The sequence below is a fragment of the Diaporthe citri genome (genome assembly GCF_014595645.1).
Source record: "Diaporthe citri strain NFHF-8-4 chromosome Unknown scaffold_5, whole genome shotgun sequence".
Classification (NCBI taxonomy): domain Eukaryota; kingdom Fungi; phylum Ascomycota; class Sordariomycetes; order Diaporthales; family Diaporthaceae; genus Diaporthe; species Diaporthe citri.
This window is the reverse complement of record NW_025064850.1, coordinates 1,691,509-1,714,119: the sequence shown is the minus strand read 5'-3', so window position 1 is coordinate 1,714,119 and position 22,611 is coordinate 1,691,509. Positions and strand designations below refer to the sequence as shown.

The following is a 22,611-nucleotide window of genomic DNA, read 5'->3' as shown; positions in this document are numbered from 1 at the left end:
GCTCTTCGGCGCACTCCCAGGCGTATCACCTGGGCTTCCAAGATGTCTGTACTGTAGTAGCCAGAGAGGTGACGTGACGTGACGTGAGCCGCGAGCGGGACTGTCCTGGTGCTTGTTCGGTTGCCGCTGCACTGCACGTTGAGCTCCGGTCTGTATGTGGTCTGCGAGCGAACCAGCCGAGCCGCTCTTAAGCTTTCTGGCCCTCTGCACCACATCCATTACACCTCCCTTCTGGACAACGACAGGGCTTAGGAAATATCTCAATTCTCCCCTCAACCTGACCCCCTCAATCCTCAGACGGTCTGCCGAGAATTTCCATGAGACCGCGGGCCTTTAGGACCTCGAAGCTCAAAAGCTCTCAGCCCTCGTGACCCCCAGTCCGTCCACAAAATAGCGTTGCGTCATTCCCATACTTCTCCATATCGATTAATCCCGGCGTTGCCTCGGCTAAGGGCGCCTCTTCTGAACAGTCATTCTCGTTGCGCACTCTCGACGAGGACTCGAGATCCCTCACAACCCACCTTTTCTCCGTCAGCGTCCGCTTGAGACAGTATCGGACGTCGATGAGGCAATCATAGGCAACCAGACGTCCCTCAGGCAATCGTGGGCATCCACGTGTAACCCGTCAAGATGTCGTGGCGGAAGACCGAGAAGCTGATGGACACCATCCGTCATTATGCCTCCTTCCCAGCTACCGGCGTCAGCTTGCGCCAGATGGTCCAATTCGGCGAGAGACCCTCTGTCGGTGAGTTCCTGCAATGCCGCGGGCCTGCATCGCGTCCGCACGCCCGCGAGGACGAGCCAGCAGCCAATGCTCATACCCCTCTCCGCAGGTACCCTATTCCGCGCCTCCCAGTTCCTCTCCGAGGAACTTCCCATAAGACTGGCACACAGGGTCCAGGAGCTCGAGACCCTCCCCGACGGTCTCAGTGAGATGCCGTCGGTGAAGAAAGTCCATGACTGGTATGCACAGTCATTCGAAGTATGTGTCGTGTCCGGTCCCCTTTCCTCCTTCGGCCATTGTCTAAGTTCACCGTGACTCACATATACCCTGGCGGTGGAACAGGAGATCACCGACCTCCCACGACCAAAGCTCCCCAATGACGTGCGAGACAGGCTCATGCGCCCGAGCAAGTCTCTCGGAAAAGGCCAGATGCTACCGGAGGCGACACCGAACCCCAGCATCGAGGAGGGCCAGTATACCTCGATGCCACAGGCGAATGGCAATGGAAGAGAAAGCTGGGCCAAGAAGTATCAGGCAGCGCGGCGGTACTTCGCCATGGTCGACGACAGCGGTGATTGGCCTCCGGATCTGCATCTGTACAACCAGAAGTTTGCACAAACCCTGCACAAGATCAAGCGGCGTCACGACGGCGTCGTGACCACCATGGCGCAGGGCATCCTTGAATACAAGCGCAAGCGGCAACGCATGCAGATCGACGGCACGATCCAATCGTTCCTCGATCGGTTTTACATGTCGCGCATCGGTATCCGCATGCTCATCGGCCAGCACATCGCTCTGACCGACCAGAGCCACTACACGGATCCAAACTATGTCGGCATCATCTGCACCAAGACCAACGTGCAGGATCTGGCGCAGGAGGCCATCGAAAATGCAAGGTTTGTGTGTGAGGACCACTATGGCCTGTTCGAAGCGCCCAAGATCCAGCTCGTGTGTAACCCCAACCTGAACTTCATGTACGTGCCTGGACATTTGAGCCACATGCTTTTCGAGACCCTGAAGAACTCGCTGCGCGCCGTGGTCGAGACGCACGGCCAGGACAAGCAGGAGTTCCCGGTGACCAAGGTGATCGTGGCCGAGGGCAAGGAGGACATCACCATCAAGATCTCAGATGAGGGCGGCGGCATCCCACGCAGCGCGATACCGCTGGTGTGGACGTACATGTACACGACCGTCGACAGGACGCCGAGCCTGGACCCCGACTTCGACAAGAGCGACTTCAAGGCGCCGATGGCGGGTTTCGGCTACGGACTGCCCATATCGAGGCTGTATGCACGATACTTCGGAGGCGATCTGAAACTGATTAGCATGGAAGGGTAAGTTCAACCCAGGTCTGCCTCGGCCCGGAAGGAGGGTCGGTGGGGACGAGAAAAAAGAGAGACCCATTTGCTGACAAAATACCTCTTTTCCCCCTCGAGCAGGTACGGCACAGACGTGTACTTGCATCTTAACAGGTTGTCCAGCTCGTCGGAGCCTTTGCAGTAGCAATCAGTAGTCATGAGGGATTCAGAAGCGAGGTCTCGAGGATTGACGATGGGATTGAGATATATTTTGCACAAGCGGCTGAAGAGCCCGCACCAACTCGAGATCTCGGAGAGGCGACAGGTAGGGGACGTGGAGGATGCGGTGAAGCAGAGTGACCCTGGCATGGGCCATTTCCGAGACCGTGGCGCTGACCTGTAGGACTGTTTGGAATTGTGCTATAGGCCTGAAGAAGGTGAAGATGGTTGGTTGGCGGGGTGATGCTGCTGCATGCATTGCCAACCAGTGTTGATGGTGACAAGAGATAATGTAAACGACTTTGAAGGAAAAGGCAGCAATGTCATGTTTAGGCTTGGTCTCTGCCGGCAGGAGATGGGAAGGAGGGGAGTTCATGGACAGCAGGCACAGGGAAGAAGTGTCTGTCTGTTTGTCTGCCCGCCACCACACTGTCAACCTCGACTACAAGAGGAAAGAAGGACCAGCCACCAAGGGCCCGTCACCAAAGGTGCGGCCCATATTACCCAGGGCAGGTCATCAAGGCACCTGCACACTGGAAGGGAAAGAGTGCCCAAGCCGAAATGGTGGCACACGTATCGCTGTTTGATATCCCAAGCTTGGGAAGCATCATGACCTCGAAAGCGAGGATTTAATGAAGAGAACAAAACAAGGGGTCGAACCAGAACAGAACGGAACACAACAAAACAAAGCCTGGACAGCTACAAAGGAATGGCTGGGACCGTATGGACGAGAGGCACATTGCCAGGGTGGTTGTCTCCAGCATCTACAGGTGGTAGTCAGAAAGGAACAGGCACAAGCCAACCCTCATTGAGCTGTGAGCAGAGAACAGGAAGAGCTAGACACAATACAAGCTTCTTTGAAAGACATGTCTCCCTTTTGCTGTCAGCGGTATTTGCAGTTCCTGTGGTATCTTAAATGTCTTCTTTCTTTCTCGTCATAAATGTGTGTTTGTGTGGTATAGGTGTAGGTGGCCGCGGGTAGAAGTGAGATACACCCGCCCCATGCGGACCATTTCGCCTCGCTCGGTTGTGTCTTCATGCATATATGTATATAACACAGCTGTAACGACCTCAAGGGATACCCTTCTAAGAACGACAGTGTCCATGTTGTGCCATGCAGATGCCCCCAGCTTGAACAAAAGGCCCTCCCAGATGCTTGATAGCCGCAGTTCCGTTCCTTAAAGCTATGATAACAAATCTGCTTCCTCGCCCTGCTTCTGTTCATCAGGTCTCCGCATCCGTTCCGTCCTCATACCTCATACCGTTTGCTCATGCCTTGTACAGGGTATCCAGGAAGCCGTTGGCCAGCTGCACCATGATGCTCTTGTTAGGCAGGCTGCCGGCGACGCCGTAAAGGGCAGCCGAGTCGCCCATGGCCTTGCCCCTGGCGCCCTTGCCCTGCGCGATGCGCACGCGCTCCTTCTCGCGCTCCTCCTCGATGACAGCCTCGAGGTCGTCGGTCAGCTTCTCCCAGACCTTTGTGATGGGCATGGTGACGGCGACGTGCATGGCGGGCGGGTCCTGCAGCGAGTTGAGGTGCCAGCCGCGCTGCGACATGGCGTCGGCGATGTCGTAGATGTTGAGGTTGCGCGCCGTGAACGCCACCACCGACACCAGCGGACGGCCCATGACCTCGAGCTCCGCCGCCAGCACGGGCGAGTCGCGGATGCGCTCCGCGATGCGCTTGGTTGCCCCGACGATGCGCACGCACGCGTCTAGGTAGCCCTCCTCGCCCACGCTCATCAGGCTCGTCCAGCACCCCGCGATCAGCGCCCCCGGCCGCGACCCCGCGAACCCGGGCGACGCGTACACGCCGCCTGACCAGTCCGGGATCACAAAGTACTGGTACGCCCGCAGCTCCGCCGTGCGGTACAGCGTCGTGCTGTTGCCCTTGGGCGCGAAACCGTACTTGTGCGTGTCGCAGCTGATGGACGTCACCCCGCGCAGCCGGAAGTCGAACGGCTGCGTCTCAAACCCGGCCTTGTCCAGGAACGGCACCAGGAACGACCCCAGGCAGCAGTCCACGTGCAGCGGGATCTTGCGCCGCAGCGCGATCTTGGACAGCGCCGCGATGTCGTCCATGATCCCGTGCGGGAAGTTGGGAGCGCTGCCCACCAGCAGGATCGTGTTGGCGTTGATCAGCCGTGCCACCCGCCGCGTGTCCACCTGGTAGCTCGGTGCCGGGCATGCCACCAGCTGCATCTTGATCCCAAAGTACTCGCACGCCTTGCGGAACGCCGTGTGCGCCGTATCAGGGAGAATCCTGCAGCCATGACAGTCAGCTAAACTGGTCCGGGGAAGCCTCAATCCGATGTGCGCTGAGCACGCGACACTCACATCTCCGGCTCTGTCACGCCCCTCTCCACGTAGGCCTTCTGCCTGGCGCTCAAGCACGCCATCAGGATACTCTCAGTGCCCCCGGACGTCGACACGCCCGCGGCCGAGGGCGGTGCGTTGAACAGCGACAGCACCATGGCCACCACCTCGGCCTCCATCTTCCTCACGGCGGGGAACACATCCGGGTGGATGGGGTTCGCGACCGTGAACTTGCCATACGCCTCGGTCTGCAGCTTGAGCAGCGGGTCCTCGCCGTGGTACACGGCCCCGCTGACATAGCCGTCCTCCCAACGCGTGTGGTCCAGGTCCGCCAGCCGGCCAAGCTCGGCGCGCAGGTCCTCGTCGCTCCACCCTTGCTTGGGCAGCGACAGGTACCGCGTCTCGTCGGCGCGCACGAGCTTCCTCTGCAGGTTCGCCTTGGCCTCGTCCACCTGCGCCTTCACCTTGGTGCGCACCCCGGGCGCCTGGAGGAACCAGCCGTACGCGATCCGCCGCGCGTCCGTGTACAGCTCGACCAGGGTGCCGACCAGCCCGCGGCCCTTGAGTTTCCAGAAGGACCGCCGTGTCCACCGCAGGAGGAAGTAGAAAAATATGATGTTCTTGAGTCTGGAGTCAGATAGTCAGGTCAGCCGGAGGTCCCACGCGGCGGAAATATACAGACGGGCGGAGCGCCGGGTGGCCCAGGGAGCTGAGGTGCGGAGCGACATGAAGGGCCACCAGGGAGATTGCGACAGCTCCGGACCATACGGGCCCATACAGGGAGGGGTCCCGTAAGCTGATCCAGGCCAGAGACGGTCGGAACAGCTGAGAGCAAGAAGCCATAGGCCCCAGGCCAATCTGGGCTGCAGGGGGAGATTACCGCCCGTCTTGGAAGTACCACTCACAGTTCAACATTGAGAAATTGTATGGGGTTGCCGTGGCGGGACTTCTTGACGCTGTTGAGGCCGTCCCGCAGGCTGATGGGCATCCGCGACGAGCCCGGCATCTTGGATAGCTTGTTGACCGGCGCCCAGTGACAGTGGAGTCTGATGTGCGGGATCGTAGCAAGACTAGCACACAAGAATTAAATTGGACTGCATCTGCAACGGCCGTCAAAAGCAGGAGCGAGCTGCGCCAGGCAACAAGTGTCGTCGGCCAGCGGCAAGTTTTATGCGATGATGCAGCAGAACGGGCGGCCGTCCGAGGGCGCCGATCTGCCATAGGTAGCTGATAGTGCATTACCTCGGCTCGGGGCGGGCAGCTGGGCGCGTGACGCAGGCCGACGGGAGACTGGGACGCGTATCGCACTAGCCTTCGGCGACCGCGGACGCTCGAGGGCTATTTGCTCGAGGCGATGAATATCACTTCTCAACGATGCATAAATGCTACACTCATCGGTGCTTACTTCGCCTCCTACCTTCCTGGACCGAATGCGATCGTTGGATAAGCCTTCCGAGGTGGGAAGTAGCGAGGGCGGGTGCCCAGGTAGGCTTGGGTTACTTGCGTATTCAACCGCCTCTCAACGGCTGAGAATGTCAAGGCAATTTGCGTCAACGCTTGCCCTCGGAGGAGACGTCCTATGGAATTGCAGAGCACGAGGATTTATTTTCACCAAATCAAAATAAAATTCCATGGAGTGCACAGAGAGTGCCTGGCCCGAATCCCCAAACAAATGGATGTATCACCTCACCTCCAGCGTCACTCTGCGCTTTGGAGGCTCGCTCGGTTCCGCGGCACCCATTGACGACGGTCCCTTCCCAGGGGTATCCCTTGATCAGGTCGCCAGCAAGCCGAGCCGCAACAAAGTATCCACTTGTACACTAGCTCCATAGCTTTGAGGGTATCGTACAACTAACTCCACCACTCTTATACTCGCTTAGTTGGGTCATACTCAGCCTTCGGTGCAATTGATTTCTCCGAATGCTTCAAAATCTCCTGGCGAGGAACCGCGGGTGGGTCCACGTGGCTCCAAAAGACGTAACGGTGGATGAAATACTTGAATTGTTGGACTGGGAATTCGTTAGCTACTGGGTTGGCACGTCACCAACTGAGGAAGAGGTCCCAGGGGTACCCAGAGATCTCAACCATCTGATCCTCTTCACAGATGATCACGTCTCTGGATTGCTCACCAAAGGAAAAGGGTTGCATTTGAAGCCACTTACGTCCATATTTGGCGTGCACCCGAAGCGGCACATTGAAGACGGCATCCAACTCTTCGAGAGTCTTCTCCTTGGTTTCAGGTAGGAAGAATAGGACCTGTAGTATCCACACGTGTTAATGAAGTAGGCCAGTGAACTCAACAGATACATGTCGTTGAATGCTCACCAAGAAGAATCCTATGATATTCCACCCGGCGTACCAACTAAAGGCTCCTTGCGGCTTGAACGCTTGCAACAGCGACGGCCATGTGACACTGAGTATGAAGTTGAAGAACCACGTCGTGGCCGTCGCGAGCGACATTCCGATGGGGCGAATGTAAAGAGGATACGCCTCGGCAGAGTACGTGAATGGAACAGGGCCTTCGCCTGGGGAGTATACCATTCCAAAGAGGTAGATACCAAGGGCGATACACTACAACGCTCCAGGTTAGCTGCGAAGTTTCCAGGGTGAGAAATGAAGACAAATGAAAATGATATTGCCTGCCCCTGCTGAGCCTCAGGCACCGGACATCGCAGGAAACGGCGTCCCAGCAAAGGCAGACTGGTTTGGTCAACACTTACAGCAATCCGGGCAGTCGAATCTTCGGGAATATAGAAGCTGAAGCCCACGAAGAACACTGTTTTGATGATTATCAGCATGCCGGTCGGTCTTCGCCTTCGCGCCCAACCCGCCCCCCCCCCCTTTCCGAAGCCAAAAGGTTTACTCACAGCAGAGGGACATCAGCGGGAATGTCGTCAGGAGGAGATTGCGCCGTCCAAAGGTGTCAATGGCTGCGAGCGGTCAGCTCAAATACCCTGTGCCTCTCTGAAACGCTAAACTCACTATAGACAGCCGGGATTGCAAACAGCCAGTTGATTATACCAAATCCGAGAGAGGCTGCCAGGGCACTCGTTTCAGGTAGATTTGCTTGAAGGAACACCTCAGAAGAGTAGTATGCGATCACGTTCACTCCGCAGAACTGTTGCATGAACATAACAATCTCCGACCCGATCATTGCATTTCGGTTACGTCGGATAGTCACGAGCTCCTTGATTCGGTTTTGTTTGCCGATGGACATGGCCTCCCTCTCCGCTTTCAGGCCAAAGTCCATATAGAACAAGTCTCGGGCAGCCTGGATCTTACTCAGTCGTAGCTTGCATATAGCCTTGTAGGCGTCTCCGTGGCGGTCCTTTGTCAGATACCAACGAGGAGACTCCGGGAACATCCTATGATGTGTCAATAAACTAGTGTCGGACCTGGACTTGTGTTTCTCCTTCAAATGAGGGTAGATAAAGCAGTGAGCAAGGAGATATCAACATACGGGATGAGGCAGCACACAACGACAGCGGGAATCATTGCCGAGCCCATCATGAGCCTCCAATTCAAACCAAGCGGGATTCCGTGATCGGGGACCTGCGATGTTAATTAGTTCTGAGTGTAAGAATTGTCGCAGGAACCACCTATTGGGGCCAGATCGCGTCTTGACCACCCAACAGGAATAGGCGTGTAAATCCGGCATGTAAATTGGGCTTGGGTATCCGAATTGGGTGTGGGTGAACGGGGCGGGTGTGTTGGATGCGAGTGCACTAGGCGTGTAATGCATTTGTATACCATCCGTTTCTTTCTGTGCGAATATCTGTTCTCAACAGGAATACTTACAAAGTAAAAGGCGAGATCAGCAACGTATCCCACCATTATTCCAAAGGCAGTCCACATCTGCCACTGCATCGTCAAGGCGCCGCGCAGCTTGGGCGGCGAGCACTCGGCAGCAAAGATGGGAGTCGTGGCCGACTTGGGGCCAATGCCGAACCCCAGGAAGAACCTCGCAATGAACATGTGCCACCAGGTGTCTCAACCCCCCAAAGTGTCAGCTTTCGAGTACCAGCGCATGACGCAAGAACAAGGAGACAGGTACTCACTCGTGAAGCCCTGCCAGAAACACGCCAGCGCAGAGATGAGACAGCTTATCCAGACTGTACCCCGGCGGCCGAATCTCTTGTTCATGGGCTCTGTGAGCCAGCAACCGATGACAGCACAGCAAAGGTACGGGGCGCTGTTGACCAGCCCCACGAGCCAGGAATCCCGCATCGACTCTTCATCCCCGATCCCAAACGATTTCTTGTAGAATGATTGAGCACCGTTGACAACTGTCTCGTCCATTCCTTGTACAGCAGCGCAAAGTGCCTGAAGTGAATCAGTACAAATGCTGTATTTCTTGTCTTGATATAAAAAGTACGGTAGCATTGTGAACTTTCGAAGGAAAAGGAGGGTGCATGCATACGCAAACAACTATAACGCCATATAGTGTCTTCGGGTTAGCCCTCCACTTGTGATCGACTTCCGTTCGGAGGGCCTCCTTCTCATCGTCCCTCAGGCCGTCGACCGTGTCCCACTGGAAGTCATTCCCCGCGATTGCGGCGCCCAGCCGGAAGACCCGTAGGTCCTCATCGTCGGTGAAGCCGTGCTTGGCGCAGAACTCCTCGGCCAAGCGCGTCACCTCCTCGCGGCTGAAGCCGGCGAGCGGGTTCTCCATGCGGGCCGAGGCATCATGTCGCTGGCGCAGACCCTCGTCCTCAGGACCGGCGGGCTGGTCGACGGAGGGGCCACGGCTTTGGTGCTCGACCTCGGCCTTGGAAAGGGAGCCAGATGACTCCCTCCGATTGTGATCTTTCTCAGGTGGGCGAGTATCGGCCATGTCGGGAATAAGAGCGACTCGCAGCTAAGGGGCGCGGGTTACCAATCCTACGGACAAGCAAGTCCAAGACCGCCCAGAGATGACCAAGACGGGCGCTTGGTGGTCAAGAAAGGACTATAAGTCTTGGGCACAAGAACAAGCTCAAAGCCACCGGGCTAGAATGTGTGCATGCAGAGCTGACACTTGCCAAAATGGTTGGGAGGATGAGTAGCAAGAGACGGCTGTTTACTTATGCATTTCTCACCCTACCTACAACCACCTCGCCGTGAGCATTACACGGATGTCCACGCGAGCTTCACACCCATCGAGCCAACAAGCTTGGCGTAGGCGCCATGACATAAAGCCCGCAGCCGTGGAGGGAGTCGCGGGTGCCGTTGAAAGTCGGGGATGATACCTCTGGCGCATATCTTTGGCACTGTGGGGAAGCCCCGCTAAAGCTGTCAAAGACGGTCCCAAATATTTGGGCAGATACCCAAGGAACATGCTCGCTAGGAGTGCCATGTCAAAGTATCCAGTGCCAGGAGGAAGATCTCGAGTCTGCCAGGTTATCAGAGGTAAAAGAGGTTGCACCATCACCGTCGAAGGATTCGTCCCACGCAGTAATACGACGTCACCATGCGCTGCTTCGGCCGTGAAGGGGGACGGCAGAGGGCTCTGAGTCGTTGGTCACGGGCGTCTTAGCTACACAAGAAACGACGGGCCTGGCGACGAGATCGATGATCGGCTGTTGTTAGTACCAGATTGTCCGGGGATAGAGGTAAGAAATGACGTTGCCCCATGTAGGAGAAGGGAAAGGGAAAGAGGAGGGGGGGGCTACTTTCCGCGCTATAATCCATGGGGAAAGGTGACTGAGGCCTATCAACAGCCGCGGGTGGAAAGTCCAAGTTACCCCAGAGCTCTGGTCGAGCTAGACCCGGCAAAATGGCACCTCACTCCACAAGGCAGGCAGTCTCCAGCGCGGCTGTTGCACTACTAGTAGCCTCAGATCTGCTGAGATAGCCTCTAGTGCCTCCTCGCTTGCGTCTTCAGAGACTTGGGTGACAGTTGATATCATTAAAATTCAAGAACAATTGCTATGAGTTTCTAAAAAAATTTGGAAGACCGGTATTTCCAGAGCCTCTTCCGTTCTAACATCCACCACCGCGCGACCTTCTCGGCCTCGTCCGCCCATGTGGCAGCGTCCTGTCCGTACCTCTTACGTGCGTCCAGGATCAGGTGCACCATGTCCCAGCCCTTGACCGGCTCCACCTCCAGCGGGTCGACCTGCAGGTCCGACAGCTGGAATTCGATCGAGTTCTTCTCCTCCACGGGCAGTACCATCCTCCATGGCGCATCGGCCGACGTCACGGTCAGGACGCTGCCGCCCAGGTTGACCACGCCGAAATTCCATGCCCGCCGGCCGTCATCATGCGTCTTGTAGGGCCTGATGAGCGACTGGCCCTCGTAGTCGTTGATAAGGTCAACCGCCGCCCTGTTATCCTCCTCGTTCAGCGACCCCGTGTTCGCGAGCAGGTCCAGGATCGTGGGTAGGATGCTGATGGACGTGGCGTTGGCCTCATACTGCACGCGCGGCAGGTGTGGGTGCCGGAAGGTGATGGGCACGCGGAAGTTGGACACGTGCGCGTTGTCGAGCGTACCCGTCACCGATGTGTCCTCGAGGAACGCCTGGCCGTGGTCTCCGACAAAGACTACCAGGGTCTCGTTGGCAATGCCCTTGTCCTCGATCATCTGCATCACCTGCCCGAGCCATGCGTCGTGGTAGGCGATGGCGTTCAGGTACTGGTTGAAGTCGAAGTGGCTGACTCCGCCGTGGCTCTTGCCCATATATCGGACTGTGGTCCAGTCAGGGGGCGTCCTCCAGGGGTGGTGGGTCGTGGAGGTGAAATGGCTCAAGAACATCCTCGTGTCATTGGCCAGAGCCCGGTCGATAAATTCATCAAAGTGCGGTTTCAAGTACGGCTCCGCATAGCCGAAGTAGTTGAGCTCCATCATCCCAGGAGTGTTCTTGACATCCTTCGCCAATGTCTTCCTGGAGACAACATCCCTAAAGCCCATCTTCTCATTCATGACATTTTGTCGATCGTAATCGTCTGTGACAGCCTATTTGGTGATGCAAGTTAGTAAGTGCTGAATCAAGATGTACCTGAGAGTCGAGCGCCATGTTCATCTCAATGTTCGTCTCAAGAGCCTGCATCTGACCCAGATCCGACCGCTCATTGCAGATATCTGGGGCAGAAATCAGATCCCATAGTCACTTACTTGGAAGTACTTATGGTCCCACGGCCAGTTTCGCATGTCACTTTGGTCCAGTTCGGTGTTGTTCATCTTCTTGCTGGACAGCATGTCGAATAGATGTGGGAGACAGGGTTGGTAAACCTGGCTCTCCGATTCTTCAAGGCCATCGACAGCCATGGGCCAAACACCCTACAAAGATTATGTCAGTACTTTTGTTTGCTTCCATATACCTGGGTCGTCCAGGACGGGGTTTTGAATCTTCTGGAATGCTTACACAATGGCTTCCAACGACTGATTTGGTTGAGACGGAACTTCCGGTAAAAGCGCCAACGACGTTAAGACCGCCAAAACCTTCAGCTATGGAAGTAGCCCAGCTCGGCTCTTCTTCCTCTCGGACGTATGGATGGCCGGTCGAGTTCGTAAATCCACCAGCTTTGCCCGTTATCCTCTCGGAGTTGGGGGTGAGCTTCGACAAACGCGCGTTGATCTCATCACGGCCCTCCTCCGGGTGCGATTCCAGAATCATCTTATGCCATAGGGAACCCTGCTGCAAGGGAAAAAGTTCCTCACGCATCGACTCCATCTGGATCATGACCACGTGCTTTATGGTCGCATTCTTGTTTTCGAGTGCAGCTCGAAGGGGCTCGACCGGATCCAAATCAAGGTTGGTAATCCGGAGAGGGTCGTCGACAGGGTTGTAGTCGGCTTGCCGGGTGAGAATTGGTCCACAAGCCAAGCTTGTGCCATTCCCATCGACCGTCGTTCCGTTGGGCGCGTCAAGTACCGACAAGGTCTCCTCTGCGGGCTCAGTCGAGTTCCACCGGGCAAACTCAGGAGGAATCGGCACCGGCAGCCAATCAGGTATCCTCTCACGGTAGGCCCTGATCAGGGGATTCATTCCTCCGGGAGCCCAGCCCTTGAAGTTGTCACGGGCTGGTTTCCAGTGTGGCTCGCTGATGAGCTCTGGCAATGGCCAATCGTTTTCGACAACGCGTTCTGTCGGGCCACAGGAATTGAACGGCTCGAATGAGAAGCTGACGAGAGTCAAAAGCGGAAGCGGGAGTGTCGTCGATATGTGGTTGTACGGTTTGGTGGGCCTTGTCAGCAGCAAGACTGCCAGGACGAATGCCGTAACGGGTAGCACCATCCATTGCGGAAATCGTTTTAATTTCCTCTTCAATGAGGTGCGCAAACGCCCAAAAAAGCCCACGGGCTTCTCGTCCGACTTCCCCCGGCCGAAGATGCTGTCGCCTTCCGACCACACAATTGTCTCGTCCGAGTCTGAATAACTGTCGTCGGCGGAATGTTCAATGTCGACGCCATCGATTCGTTCTTTCGACTGGATGGGGCCGGCGTCTCGGTTGTAGGCTGCGACGATGAGTTAGCGACATTTCCCTGCCCACGGCATACCAGTCTGGGTGACTCACTCGCACGCCAGAGCGCTCCCAGAGCCCTCAGGATGTTTCCAGAGACCTCGTAGAGCCAGGCATGGGAGAACCATGCCAAGGCAAATATTATGGCCGCCGGCACGAGCACGCTCGAGCTTTCGCTTAGGAGGACGGCGACTCCATCTTTGTCTTTTGCGACTGTGCGGGCTGCGGACCACTGGATGTCTGCGCCCGTTCTAGTGAAGAATCCTAGCTGACATGATGCAGCAACGAAGGTGATACATCTGTTCGCAGTTTTAGCCTTGTTGCCCAGCATCTGGCGAGAGAAAGCCCCAGGTGTGGTGACACTCGTCTGACGTACGATATAAAAACTCCCAAAAGCAGACCAACCAAAGAACCAACGCCTCGCTCCCGCCGTAGCAACAGTCGGGTAATGATCAAGAGGGCGACATCGGGTATGAAAAATGTAGGGAGGTATAGAAAGAAAGCCGCTAGGGGTATCGTGCCCAGGTGCAGCGCGAGGTGTAGCACCTTAGTAGACGTTACCGATATGAAGAACAGAGCAAACAGGAAAGATGTCGACTTCTGAAGAGACATCACGATCGATAACGCCCGAGAACCAGTATGGCCTCCATGCAGAAAAAAACGTAACACAGATCAAAGGGAGGGAGATGTTGATGCCATGGGGAAGTCGCCTGCAGATGAACAGGAGCAGGAACAGGAACAGGACAGGACAAAGGTAGGGGTACCCACATAAGTCATGTCCAAATGCAGATCCGCCCCGAACATGTCAAAGAAATTGTTACTTCAGGAAATGTGTCGCGTGCGGTCCCAGACGTGGGCCAGGGCGTTTTGGGTGGGTGGAGGGCTGGGCTGTGGCCAACCTCGCCCAAACGAACCTCGTTTCTCGAACCTTGCCCAGCTGCTTGGCCCGTCTACTCACGTAAGAGCCGCTGTCTAGCACGCCTAGGTGCAGTAGCCTGCTGCTGGCGGTGCAGGGGGGCCAAGGGGGGAAGTCAATCGGCCGTTGAAGTTGGACCAGGTACCTGGATCGAGACGTGCATTCACTCATTCCTGAGCCGACACAACGGGCTGGTTTCCGCAGTTGGTGCCTGGTCGCGTGCCCCCGTCTTGCAAACTGCGCCACTAGGCCACCTGCTAGACCAGATGTGACAAGCAAGGCAAGCGGGACACGCCTAAAGTTAGTACGGTGAATCCACCCTTGCAAGGCGGTTGGCAATCCTGCATACGAGAAGGATTGCGAATGAGACGGTGAAGCCGGCCAACCGCTGCTGAGCCCCCCATTGGATGTGTTCAGCTGCCATCCAGCCATCGAAGGCGCTGAGCAGGCGAGGGGCAGCCCGCCCACGAGCGAGCAGGAACAGTGCCGTGCACTGGCTGTACTGTATTTAGACGGGATTGACTCACTGGGCCTCTGCTGCGACTCAAAACACGAAGCATAGTGTATCGGCCCACAGCGATCGGCCAGTGCATAGTCCTGCCAGCGGGCTGTGGCCAACTGCCCAGCTGGCCCAGCCGTGCCGCCAGCCAGCCAGACGTCAGAAGTCAGAAGTACCACGGGGGCTGTCCCCCAAGTTGTGGATCCCAATCTGCTGGCTGGGTCCCCCCCTGAGAGACCCGCATTTGGCAAAGAGCAAGAGATTCTGAGCCGAAAGCATCGTGGTGCAAACAAAGGGCGAGGCTGAGGCAGAGTCAGAGGCGCACTCCTCTCGGAAAGGGTATTTGAGCAAAATACGAGCTCAGGTTTCTGACTGGCCCCGAGGATGCGACAACGCCGCCGACACTGTGGGCGTGTTACTTCTAACCCAGAGGGGAGTTTCAAGCCGACTCGCTAGGGCAGAAGCGCCTTGTTCTAGTGGGAAATAGCATGGCGTCGTAAGGAATAGGAAATATAAGCATTAGGTCATGCCCATGCACGTCCATCCTGAAGGCCAGACTAGACTTGTTTGTGCGTTGAGCAGGATGGAGGCGAGGGCAGAGGATGGCGTTATAGGAGGAACCGCGGCATGCTTGAAACGAATAAGCTTATATCAAGCTAATTCGAAGGGTCTCCGGGGTGCCTCGGATGATCAGCCTGGGTAGTGGGACGCCTGCTTTATTGGGATGCTTCGGGAGTGGAGTTTCGACCTCGTTTTCCGCGTATTGGTCGTGTTCGGCCAGGGCGCCAGGGCGGCCAGGTGAGAGCTTGCCCCAAACGGGCCAAATGGGGGGCATTGCAGCATGCAGGAGCGGGAAAATAGCTGGCACAGCGCCAGTGTTGAGCGCTGGGACAAAACGAACGTGGTAAATGCTCGGCAGGCTCGAGTCAGAAGGACAGAGGCAGTAAGCCAGCGTTCCTCACAAGCTTTGGTTATTACTTAACAAGAATGACTCCTTTTTTTGCATGGACCTGCCTATTCGTCCCGAGCTGGAAGCCACAAGTGTTCTCCGTTTACCCGCCTTGCCAAGGAAGTCGGAGATCAGTGTGACATCATCTTCTCCTGGCTGTTCGGAATGACGAATTCCACCATTTACTGTGGACTGCTCGGAGCAGGAGCCAAGCAGGTCCGCAGTCCGAGACCACGCCTGTAGGACTGCGACAACTATGTACAGTAGCACACCAAACTCGTTGGTGCCGCATGGATGAGCCACCCCACCGTTCTGGGTATATTATATGGGCCAAGACTGGAGGGCTGCTGCCATAGTTCGGACGATCGTATGCTACCGCCGCAAGATGATGGTCGGATTTCCGTCCGATGGCAGGGAGATGCCATCGCTCGAAGCCCTGCCAAGAGATCGGCTAGAAGCCTGTCACGTTTCTGGACTCCTGTCCCATTGGTGACCTTTGAGACAAAACCGACAAGAGGCAAGGGCGCAATCTTCGACATTGAAACATGGCACGAGATCAATCATGCCATCAGCCAACAGGAAGCTGTCCGCTGCAGACCACCCGAGACAATTGGACAGGCAATTTTGACCCCAAGCCCCTAGCGATCCTACAGGAGGTTATCCCACAGGGGCTTCTCCTATAGGATTTCGTGCTTTACTTCTGCGCTGTGCGACAGAGCCTCCAGATCTGGCATGAATCGGTAAACAAGCCCAGTGAGCTGTGCTCTAAGCCAGCCCCAGGTTCGCACGGATCCCCAGAGCCTTGCACAGGTACCGAAGTCTACTTTCGGGAAAGACGGATCAGAGACGGTAAGACCTAGGCAGCTGGCAGGTGGGTTCATTTGTCTCACACATTTGGATCCTTGGCGATACGAGCTGGTCCTGCAGGACTTACGCCGGAGAGTTTCCCATCGGTGCTCCTTTTCCCCAAAGAAACACAAACTAGTCCGGGCATCTGGGGATCCTGGTGAGCCAGACCTACGCAGTACAAGTCCATGGGGACACAGTTTGGCTTTGCAACGATGAAAACTTCGGCTTCCATTGAAATCATCAATCTTGGAATATGTCTGCCTTGGGGTATCCAGCTATTCAAAGCACCAAACGTATGAAGAACTCCGCCCCGCTTCCTTTCGTGACAGCCCCAGCGTCGTGGTCGCGTGCCGTGCCTGAGGGACTCTTGGCCAACATCCGAAGCAACGCACCAAGCAGCCTCGCACACTCGCTCCTGCGAGCTAATTACCCGCTGCGCCTCCTTCCAATCCCCAGTCTGCGTCCTCCTCAACCCGACGAGTGGTACCCGGGGTCCGCCCTCTTCATGAACGACGAGGTCGACGACTTGGGCGCAGAGCTCTTGAGGTAGTCGTCCCACGTCGGGCCCTTGAGGTCGGGGAGCACCATGCTCCGTCTCTTGGACTGCTTGCTGGAGCTTCTGTTGTCGAGACCGGCCTTGTCCCTCAGGTTGAAGGCCGACGTCGGCGCCCGCGGCAGCGACTCGTCCAGGCTGGGCCGTTTGTCGCGGGAGTCGCCACCAGCCCGCGGGTCTCGCGCACCCGTGTCCAGGGCAGGCGTCGACGACGACATGCCCTGGGAGGCCAGATGGGCCGCCGATATCGCCGCGCGCGACGAGGGCCTCAAGACTGCCGCCGCTACGCTCGCTGCAGCCGCTGATATCGTGGACGACCGCCGGTCGGCCCCAACATCGTCGCGGTTGAGGCCCGAAGGTACAGACTGGCTATACGAGTTCCTCTGAGGGCTGCGATTCTTTCTCGAGGATGACGAGGACCCGGTCGCTGACCTTCCCAGCCCTCCACCGGACGACGAGGCGTGGGCCGTCCTGCTGCTCTGGGAATTTCGGCCGCCTGTGTCGAGCGAGTTCGTCCGTCCGAGGTGGCCGGGCCCTGGTGGTGTCGCCATCGATTTTCTGCGGCTGTCGTCGTGGTCGCGGCTGCCGCTGGCAGCTGTCGAGGTCGTTCGCCTGTCCCTTTCTTGGCCCGTACCTCCATCGTCCGCCCTATTCTCCTTGATAGCGGCGTCTGGTATATACCGTGAGCTCTGCGCGCCGCTCGTAGTTATCGATGGCCGTTTCTCCTGAGTTGCGACGATCGGTGTTGGTCTTCCACCACTGCTGTTATTGCTGTATTTGACTGCGATGTTGACGAGTTGTTGATGTCTTGTGTGAAGTTTCTCATCGCCTCATCCACTATCTTCTGCACCTTTCGCACCGGTTTCTCCGGAAGAAGATATCGTGATATTTGCTTCGGAAGCCTCTCGGGTTTCCCGTCCAAGAGACTGTCCGCTTCAATAGGCAAAGCTGACACAACCTTGTCCAGGCGCTTGGCCTCTTCGTCGGGATACGCTTGGACGAACGAGACCAGCCAGTGCTTGAAGCCCGCAGGCGTGAGGCCAGGGACACTTGGCCGTGATCTGCTGTCGACGGGGGCGAGGAAGTACTGACATCCCAGGTCCTCATATAGGCTTTCCAAAGCCTCGTGCAGGTGCTTCGAACGTGACTTAAACAGGACTGCAAAGGGGAACACCTCCTTGTCCAGGCGGTGGTGCGAGTAGAATGCAGCCATTTTCTCGGGTGTGATCACGATGGAGCTCTGTGGCATGAACTCTTCGATGATGTAGTTTGCGAGCCCCTTGACAACATGCTCCATCCGCTTGGTCGACTCGCCGTCTTTGTCGAACAGCACCCCCCACTTCTGGTCGATGGCTGTCAACTGCCTGGCATCTTTGGTGGACGAGCTCTTTCGGTTGTCGTCCTCGCCGCTTCGAGGGGGCACGGGCATGGCCGCTTTAGTCTCATTGCTAAAGCGCACAGTTGAATGCCGTGGGGGATCCTTGTGTTGCGTGGTGGTCGGAAATGGTCCTCCTGTTGTCGTCGGACTTGATCTCTTCTCACCGCCGTCCTTTGGCAAGCTTGCAGCAGTGGCAGCTGCGGCGGCAGCTGCGGCGGTAGGGAGGACATAGTCCTGGGTGTCCGTCCATGGACGGAGAGGGGATGTTGGCCTCGGGGGCCTTGATGGCTTATCAAGTGGCTCGGCTTGCTTCTCTCCCTTGTTTAGCTGCTCGACCTCTTCCCTGATGATCTTACGCAGCTCTGTCAGAAGCTCCGGGGATACTGAGCTCAAACTGGACGTAGACAGGTTGGGGTTTATCGGAGGGGGCACAGCAGGCTGAGTTGGAGACCGAGAAGGTACTGAAACATCAGAGACAGGAGGACTGGTCTTCGCTGCCCTCTCTTTGGCTTCTTCGATGCGTCTTCGGATCTCTTCTGTGTGCCTCTCGGTCAAGGGAATCTCGCCTTTGGACCGTGGCGACACATCTTCGGTATCACTCTGTGCCTTGACTTGTCCATGTGGCGTCTTCCAGTCGGTCGCTTTGAGCGTCGGCACCCTCTCCTTCTCCCTGGGTTGACCTTTATCGTCCTCGTATTTCGACATGGTCATGTATTATTTGGTCCGTGACAAGATGGCGGAAAGTGTTTATCGATGCATGATGAACCCGAATAGAGCACGTTGGAGAGCTAGTTGAAAACACGCGATACAAGAAAAGGGCCGTCGAATCCAAAGGAACACACTGCTATCAGAGATGAAAAGGTTGAGATGACTCGAGGAACGCAAAGCTGGAGCCGGAGAGGTGTTGAAGTAGGGCTTGTAGATATTCGACGTTGGGCGACGCGACGTCACGGGGGGCCGGGGCGGCGATGCGTCAACCCCACGGTGGTGCCGCTGGGCAGACATTTGATTCGCGCGATGAAACAGAAAGTGGAATGAAAGGGAACGAAAACACAACTCTACAGCCAAGGCCCCCGGTGTGCCGCTCCTGCTGGTCTCTCTGCTTCTGCCGCCCGCCTCGTAGCAGTCGGGCGCCCTGCCAGCGAAGCCTCACGAAGAGGGGCCATCCCTGCTGATCAGGCCTCAATAAGGGGGAGGGCAGACGACCTGGAAACAGTCAACATGGCTTGTCTGCCTGTCAAGAGACCGCTGCGTTGCACTGCACATGTAGCGGTAACTTTGGGGTGTGTGCAGTTCTGTCGATCTCCAAAAGTGCTGGAGAATATCTGCGGCTCTACTGCAGCATTTAACATGTTTACGTCCGCTTGTGGCAAAAGAACTCCCCGGGTTTGCCTCACTTGCTTGTCTTCCCACATCCAACTCCACCTCACTCCAATCGCATCCTCACCCGAGTGGCATACGCAGCAAGGACTGGTCGCGATCAGCCGCCACAATGGCGTCGGCAGGTATTCCCGTGGTATTCTCGCCGTGTGCTGGCACTCGCCGGGATGTTGATCATCGAGGCCGAACTCGAGACACTGATCAGGTGAGGGCACTAAAAGGAAGGGTCCCGCAAGATCCGCCCTGCTTCCACCCGAGTGGATAGGATGGCTTTCATCACGATGAAGTTGCACATGCAGCCCAATATACGGTCATCCGGATCTGAAGGGGTTCAGAATACTATCTTGTCGTATTCATTGTCTTGCTGTGTCCATCGCAGCCTACCGGGTTTCAATCTAACCTGTGCAGTGATCCGCGAAGCCATCTTCTTCCCCCAAAGTTCCAAAATGCTCGGCGAACTCCCAAAATGCTCGACCAAGTTCCAAAATTGCTCGACGTGCCAGGCCCCGACAGCAACCCGAATACACGTTTCGCGTGACTGCCATTAGCCGCACTGACAATGTCATGCGAGGCTAGAGCACGTTCCGGGCCATCGTCCACCTAGCAGCCGTCTGAGCTGTCGTCGTCATCGTAGGCGTCGTGTCCGACGGTATCGGGATTCTCGTACTCCATGTGTCGAGGCAATGCGGGAGGATACTTGCGGGTGGCCGGTCTGGCCCAGTCCTTGCTTCCGGTGGTGCTGCGGGAAGTGGCCGAGGTCACTGAAGAAGCAGTGCCGGCTTGGCGCCTCTGGAACTGGCCGTTGGGACCGTAAGCATTGAACTGGGGCGCGTCGCGGGGCCGGGCCGTCTCCTCAGTGCCAGTGGTAGACGCCGAGTCGGTGGGTGCAGAGGACGGATGGTAGCTCCCGTAACCGCGGCTGGAGGCAGAGCGTGAGTTGCGGGCATCGTTGATGTGCTGGAGGTTCTCGGTTGTAAGACCATCACCAGTCTCGGCGCCCGTGGTCTCCAGGGATCGTCCCACCCACGAGTTGTCGCGAGGCTCAGTGATATAGTCGCCATCCTCGTCACAGTGGTAAGGCACAGTGTTCTTGGGATCGCCCTTGTACACCTTGATCTCTTTGTGATCACGAATGCTGTTGGGGGCTGGCAAAGGGACGTGGTCAGGCTCGTCACACTCAATCCACTCGACACAAGCGCGGCAGCGCTGGGCACCACTGGACTTCCGCTCATTCTTGCTGAAAAATTCGATGGGCTTCTGCTTGCGGCAGCTGCTGCAAAGCAACTCGATAGCAGCGCTAGCGGTGTGCTTGCGACAAGTGATCTGGGCATTGGGATTGAAGGATCGTTTCTTGAGCATACTGTTCGAGAACATGCTGTTCTTCTCCAACTTGCCGTCAGCCGCGCACTTGAGCCTGTAGGAGCACATGGTCAGTCTCGGCCTAGCCTGACAGAGGAAAAGGGCTTCGTGTTCTTACATGGCTGGAAGGCTCTTGTTGTGCTTGTTGCTGTAGTAGTCGGACATCTTGCCGGCTGGATCAAGTGACTCCTGAGAGGTGGGTGGCCAAATGTAAACCAAAGCGGAGATGGATGCCCCTAAACTGTGTGGTTAGGTCTTCAGAAAGGTTACAAGCGGCAAACGATGGCATGTGAGAACATACTGAGAGTTGGCAGGCAGGCGCTGGACAGGATTTCGTCCCGTTTTCCCTGAAGGGTTTGGTATCGAAGGGTGGCTGTTGCGGAGAGAGAGCAAACGGCAAAGCTGCTGCTTTGGGGACTTCAGTTTGGGTGGAAGATGGCCGTTGGGATGATGGCAGTGTTGGGAGAGGTGGGTGATCAGTGGCTCAGGCTTTTCGAAGACACTGTTGCCACCACTGTGGTGATGATAGATGAGGAGGATCCAAATGTGAAGGAAGCTCAATACGAAGGTCGAGAAGGGGACATGGAAGGTGGGAGGTGGAAGGTGCAAAGTGATGCTGGTGTGTGCCTCGAAAGAGGAGGTTGGTACCAACCCACGTACCCTAAGTCATACGTACCACCCCTTGAAGAGACTCTGCCTTCAGAAAAAGAGAGGGGAAAAGACCAAAGACAGTCTCGAGGCTAGAGACTAAGAGAAGCAAGGAGTGTGTTCTCCTGAAGTAGGTGCGGGTACCCCTTGCGGTCGTTGTTGCCGCTCTTGTGCTGTAGGTAAATGTTTCTCACAACCTTGGAAGCCTTTGTACGGAGTCCAGACTGAAGGGAGTGGCACGACCTTTGAGAAAAGGAAGGCACCTGTTTTCTAGGACTTTGGTCAAGGCAATGGCTGCCTGGCTGTTTCCAGGGCAAAGCTTCGCCAGGCGGGGCTTTGTGAAGGCTCTGGCTGTGGTCACCAGGGAAATCAAGGTTTCAGATGAGTAGTTGTTCAGCATGTTCAAACGCCCGTTTGCTTCCTTTGCCTTCAGGCGACAACGCATGAATCACCACAGCTCTCTCCCCAAGTGTAAGAAAGAAAGACCACCGTCCTTCCACCGATGAAGCCCATATTAACCTGAGCTGTATGTAGTATAGCTAGGCGTATTGCGATGCCATACGTGGGCGTGGACGAGTACACATGATACTGCCAGCCACATCAGAGGGGCCGAACGCACAGCTAGCCCCAGCTGGCTGCCAAAGGAAGACGGACGGTCTTGACATATCTGGAGAACATGCCCTTCCAATTCGAGCACTTTCTTTGTTCGGAGCGGAGGAATCCTTTACTGAATAGACAGACAAGATTTCGTCACGGATATCTGCCCTCGATCCTGTCATGAACGGCAAAGCGGTGCTTCCTCAGGAAGTTATCTTGACGGAGTCAGCCAAACCAGTCTACTCTATCAATAACATTAAGTGGCTAACCTTTACACTCACTACATCTCAAAGCCGCTGCCGAAGGCATTGCAGAGCGTCCAACCGTGTCTTGTTAGAAAACCTTCGCAGCTAGAACTCGTCCATACACACCGTCTGATGACAATGCCGGATTGCGATTTCTGCAGGGGTCTACAGGCGCAACGGCTTCACCAGACAGCAGACTGAGTGTCTGGACGGCTGATTCCAAGTATCAGGACACTCTC

General features: G+C 56.4%; 6 protein-coding genes across 6 annotated transcripts; 1 reads left to right on the top strand and 5 right to left on the bottom strand.

The window, feature by feature from the left end:
• Positions 1–630: 630 nt before the first annotated feature.
• Positions 631–2,227, top strand: INS49_011145 (uncharacterized protein; the record flags this gene model as incomplete). The annotated part of the gene is made up of 4 exons (XM_043171864.1): positions 631–745; positions 834–982; positions 1,067–2,058; positions 2,164–2,227. 4 exons carry the CDS (start codon positions 631–633, stop codon positions 2,225–2,227), a joined length of 1,320 nt encoding a protein of 439 aa, XP_043023609.1.
• A 1,283-nt stretch (positions 2,228–3,510) lies between these two features.
• On the bottom strand, positions 3,511–5,563 carry INS49_011144 (uncharacterized protein; the record flags this gene model as incomplete). Its single annotated transcript, XM_043171863.1, has 3 exons — positions 3,511–4,504; positions 4,579–5,184; positions 5,463–5,563. The coding sequence occupies 3 exons, from the start codon at positions 5,561–5,563 to the stop codon at positions 3,511–3,513; spliced, it is 1,701 nt and encodes a 566-aa protein (XP_043023608.1).
• Positions 5,564–6,423: 860 nt separating this feature from the next.
• Positions 6,424–9,391, bottom strand: INS49_011143 (uncharacterized protein; the record flags this gene model as incomplete). Its single annotated transcript, XM_043171862.1, has 10 exons — positions 6,424–6,566; positions 6,720–6,813; positions 6,883–7,128; positions 7,278–7,333; positions 7,425–7,487; positions 7,540–7,922; positions 8,018–8,109; positions 8,356–8,546; positions 8,616–8,880; positions 8,978–9,391. 10 exons carry the CDS (start codon positions 9,389–9,391, stop codon positions 6,424–6,426), a joined length of 1,947 nt encoding a protein of 648 aa, XP_043023607.1.
• Positions 9,392–10,474: 1,083 nt separating this feature from the next.
• Positions 10,475–13,611, bottom strand: INS49_011142 (uncharacterized protein; the record flags this gene model as incomplete). The annotated part of the gene is made up of 5 exons (XM_043171861.1): positions 10,475–11,491; positions 11,651–11,815; positions 11,934–12,994; positions 13,054–13,298; positions 13,376–13,611. The coding sequence occupies 5 exons, from the start codon at positions 13,609–13,611 to the stop codon at positions 10,475–10,477; spliced, it is 2,724 nt and encodes a 907-aa protein (XP_043023606.1).
• Positions 13,612–16,680: 3,069 nt separating this feature from the next.
• On the bottom strand, positions 16,681–18,848 carry INS49_011141 (uncharacterized protein; the record flags this gene model as incomplete). Its single annotated transcript, XM_043171860.1, has 2 exons — positions 16,681–17,454; positions 17,523–18,848. The coding sequence occupies 2 exons, from the start codon at positions 18,846–18,848 to the stop codon at positions 16,681–16,683; spliced, it is 2,100 nt and encodes a 699-aa protein (XP_043023605.1).
• A 1,275-nt stretch (positions 18,849–20,123) lies between these two features.
• Positions 20,124–21,047, bottom strand: INS49_011140 (uncharacterized protein; the record flags this gene model as incomplete). The annotated part of the gene is made up of 2 exons (XM_043171859.1): positions 20,124–20,937; positions 21,001–21,047. The coding sequence occupies 2 exons, from the start codon at positions 21,045–21,047 to the stop codon at positions 20,124–20,126; spliced, it is 861 nt and encodes a 286-aa protein (XP_043023604.1).
• Positions 21,048–22,611: the final 1,564 nt, after the last annotated feature.